Raw genomic sequence first — 3,580 nt, 5'->3', positions numbered from 1 at the left:
TGTTTAATACTTCCCTTTCCACGAATGGTTCATTGTCCTCTTCTCCTGGGTCAGGGTCTTCCAGTAGGTCGTCTCTTTGACGGTTTAAATTGTTTTCTATGTGGTCTCTGTCACCCCTCCTTAAATCACCTCCTTCGTAGTAAAAGTGTAGTGTAACTGGACAATTGTCGGATATTGAGATTAGTCTATCCATCTTGTTGGCTAGATTTTGAAATAAAGACATAGGATTTTATAGGAGAAAAAATGTGTTTTTTTAGGAAAATATAGGACTAAAAATGACTGGAGCTTGTCATGAAGTGGCCAAAACTGGACAATAACAGTAAACACTGATTTAAATAGAGATTGAACTTACCTGGTAGGCTTGGTAGCAGCAACCGTAAAATGCACAGAATAGTTATTTTACACAAAAAACTAGCTAAGCCCAATCCTAAGAATGCGCGTGCTGAAATACAATATCAATTGTCAGCACGCGCAAAGCTATAGAGCTATTAAATATTAAAATATTTTTGTTTGTTACCCTTCGGGTAAAGGTGGAGCACCCTCTTCTTGCCCAGGCGCGTTAACATGATAAACGCAAAAACTTTACACCCTGAAGCTTCGGAGCTGCAAATACTTTCTCTAGAGGCGCTTATATCTTGAGCTTTCTGAAGTCGACTCAAAACGGACGACGTAATTGTACATTCCATTCTAAAACATCGGAAGAAAAAGAACTATAAATAAAATTATAAATTATAAAAACTGAACATTGAACATACCTAAGTGATTTCACAAGCATTTTCATTTGAGTTTTGAGCATGGAAACTTCTCCTTTAAGAAGTTCCACCTCTTTATCTTTTTCCCTACGTATACGCTGCATTTCAATTATGGTTTCTTCTAAACTTTCGCATAATGCCTATTGTTCAATTAAATATAATTGGCAAAAATAATTAGAAATAAGGGTTAATTACCCTGCTTTCTTCGAAACCATCATCAGGACCAGGTGGGTCATCCATACAAAAAAATTCCTTTACAGGATGACTATACGAAACAAATTTAAAATAAAATTAATAACTACATTAAAATAGCTCATAATTAAAATGAAAGAGTACATTTTTTTTAAATTATTAATATGTAATACCTTTTCATTACTTCTTCATTCATCATTAGACTATTTACAAAAGATTGAAGTCCGTTTACACGATCTTCAAGAATTGCTGTGTCAAAATTATCAACAAACCACCTTTTCGGTGGTATTGTGAATTTTAAATTAGGGAATAAAGTTTTGAGCTACGTTTCAAAAATAAAGCAAATATTTTAATTATTTATAACTTAGAAATTTAAATATTTATAGATAGTAGAAGCCTAAGTACTTTTTTATTAAATCTTGTAAAATCAGTGTAACGTCTGAAAACAAACCAACGTCTACATGTGGTGGAATGTTCCACTTGAACTTTGTATATCTTAAAAAGAAATAAATAAATAAATAAATATATAAGTCGTGTACAATAATTATCAATTTTTAAGATTATTTGAAGTATTTAATGATTTATTATCTTGGTCTGTTTCTGAACCGCAATTTCGCAATGAAATGAAATTATCTGCCATAATCAATCAATTATTTCAGTTTAATTGAAAATCAGATAGAGTTAAGATGTCCTTGAAAATTCTAACACCAAGTTCCCCTAATTAGCTTGTAAAACAGCTCGAAGTCAGAAATGATTTCTCTTTTTGATACACGTACTTTTTATGGGTGTTTTAGATTAAAATTGAGGGAGAGAAAAGTTTCAAGGTAGCCTAGCATCATTCTAGGCCTAGAGTCTTAAGACATTTTTAGAAGAATAAATAACATAATTATATTTATTCATTGTAATTCTCTTGATTTTGTTTAAATCCTATTCACTCAAGCATGACGACAATATCAGGGACAATTTTATTGCCGAAAAGAAATTTTTTGGAAGGGAGTTACAAAGTTAACCAGGATGACTAAAAATATCGTGGGATTCCACACAATTTAAGTGAAAAATGGGGACAAAACGTTATTAGAAAGTAAATAACTACGCAAAAACTTCTGTAGGATGCTAAACATTTTTTTCAACCACGCCAGGGATGATCTTTTGCGTCTTTGTGGCAGATGCCAAAGCACACGTTGAAATTACGTGAAAAACACCTTCAACGTACCCCACACTTGAAAACAAAAGAGAAATACGCCTAATGCCTTTAAGGGAAAGTGACAAATTTAATTAAATTAAAGGGAGAATGAAGATGCGAAATAGTTAAATTATTTCTTTTTACACCCATTGAAATAACATTGGCGTATAACAAATCTAAATTAATTAATTTCTCAGGAATTAAATATCTGATTGATACATCATTTATACCACCGTATAGGGCATGATTGGTTGTATATTTTATCAAATTTTGATATATATTTAAACAGAGCCATTTTCGAGAAAAATGACTTTTTGACTTTTGTGTACGCTCATAGAAATAACATTAGCGTACAACAAACCTAAAATAATTAATTTCTCACAAACTAAATTTCTGATAGATACGTCATTTATACCACTTTTTAGGGCATGATTTGTAGTATATTTTATCAAATTTTGATATATATAAACCGAGCCATTTTCGAGAAAAATGACTTTTTGACTTTTGTGTACGCCCATAGAAATAACATTAGCGTACAACAAACCTAAAATAATTAATTTCTCACAAACTAAATTTCTGATAGATACGTCATTTATACCACCGTTTAGGGCATGATTTGTAGTATATTTTATCAAATTTTGATATATATATAACCCAGCCATTTTCGAGAAAAATGACTTTTTGACTTTTGTGTACGCCCATAGAAATAACATTAGCGTACAACCAACCTAAAATAATTAATTCCTTCTAAACACATTTAATGAAAGATAAAATTTCCGGACCATCGTTTAGGGCATCACTAATAGCATATTTAACCAAATTTTTCGACCTAAAAAAATCCAAAAAACCAAGGTAAAAAAATGATTTTTAACATTCATCGAGAATATCCTTGAACGTAGGACTGTACAACAACCGACCGCGTCATTCTCCCTCTAATAAAAACAAAAATCTGGTGTGAAATCGAAATAAAACACTTTCACGAATCTAATCTAGCATAGCGTTAAATTGTTTTTAATTAAATATATATTAAGAAAAAAGCGGTTTCTTTCAATCTCCTTCCTACAATAAAGAATTCATTCGAACAAGGTTTTCTTTAACACTTATTTCTTGACCCACATTACACGAATCGGAACGAAAATTAGGGGGTTATACTCTCTGTTACTTTCAATACAAGGATAATAAAAACAACTGCCAATCTAAAACAAAAACCAAAAAAAATTGTCAAGTTTCTATATTTATACATATAAATAACTGTAATATAAAAAATACATATATTTTATAATATATCTCTACAAAAAAAATATGCGATCTGTTGTTTTTAAAAAAACGAACTTTTTTTAAACTAAATTACCACAGAAATAGCACGGATTTTAAACTATCATATTTAATTTTAAATTTAGTTTTTCAATCTAGGTCCTCGTAATAATGCATAAATATATATAAATTTAATTGA

At 30.4% G+C, this 3,580-nt stretch overlaps 1 protein-coding gene across 1 annotated transcript; it reads right to left on the bottom strand.

Moving 5' to 3' along the window:
- Nucleotides 1-289: 289 nt before the first annotated feature.
- LOC149622063 (uncharacterized) lies at nt 290-1,260 on the bottom strand. The gene is made up of 6 exons (XM_089853663.1): nt 1,118-1,260; nt 948-1,017; nt 756-892; nt 518-687; nt 353-442; nt 290-306 (listed from the first exon to the last, which is right to left on the bottom strand). Exons 1-6 carry the CDS (start codon nt 1,141-1,143, stop codon nt 290-292), a joined length of 510 nt encoding a protein of 169 aa, XP_089709789.1. The 5' UTR covers nt 1,144-1,260.
- Nucleotides 1,261-3,580: the final 2,320 nt, after the last annotated feature.

This window comes from Phalangium opilio, unplaced genomic scaffold (genome assembly GCF_054372755.1).
Source record: "Phalangium opilio isolate 3A_F unplaced genomic scaffold, DU_Popi_V2 ptg000200l_1, whole genome shotgun sequence".
NCBI classification, from domain to species: Eukaryota; Metazoa; Arthropoda; class Arachnida; order Opiliones; family Phalangiidae; genus Phalangium; species Phalangium opilio.
The sequence above is the reverse complement of the archived record's forward strand: the minus strand, read 5'-3'. Positions and strand labels throughout refer to the sequence as shown.

Coding starts and splice junctions, on each gene's coding strand:
- LOC149622063 (XM_089853663.1), bottom strand. CDS start 1,143: ATGATGAATGAAGAAGTAATGAAAAG. Junction 1,018..1,117: donor AATGAAGAAGTAATGAAAAG/GTATTACATATT, acceptor TGTTTCGTATAG/TCATCCTGTAAAGGAATTTT. Junction 688..755: donor ATGCTTGTGAAATCACTTAG/GTATGTTCAATG, acceptor CCGATGTTTTAG/AATGGAATGTACAATTACGT.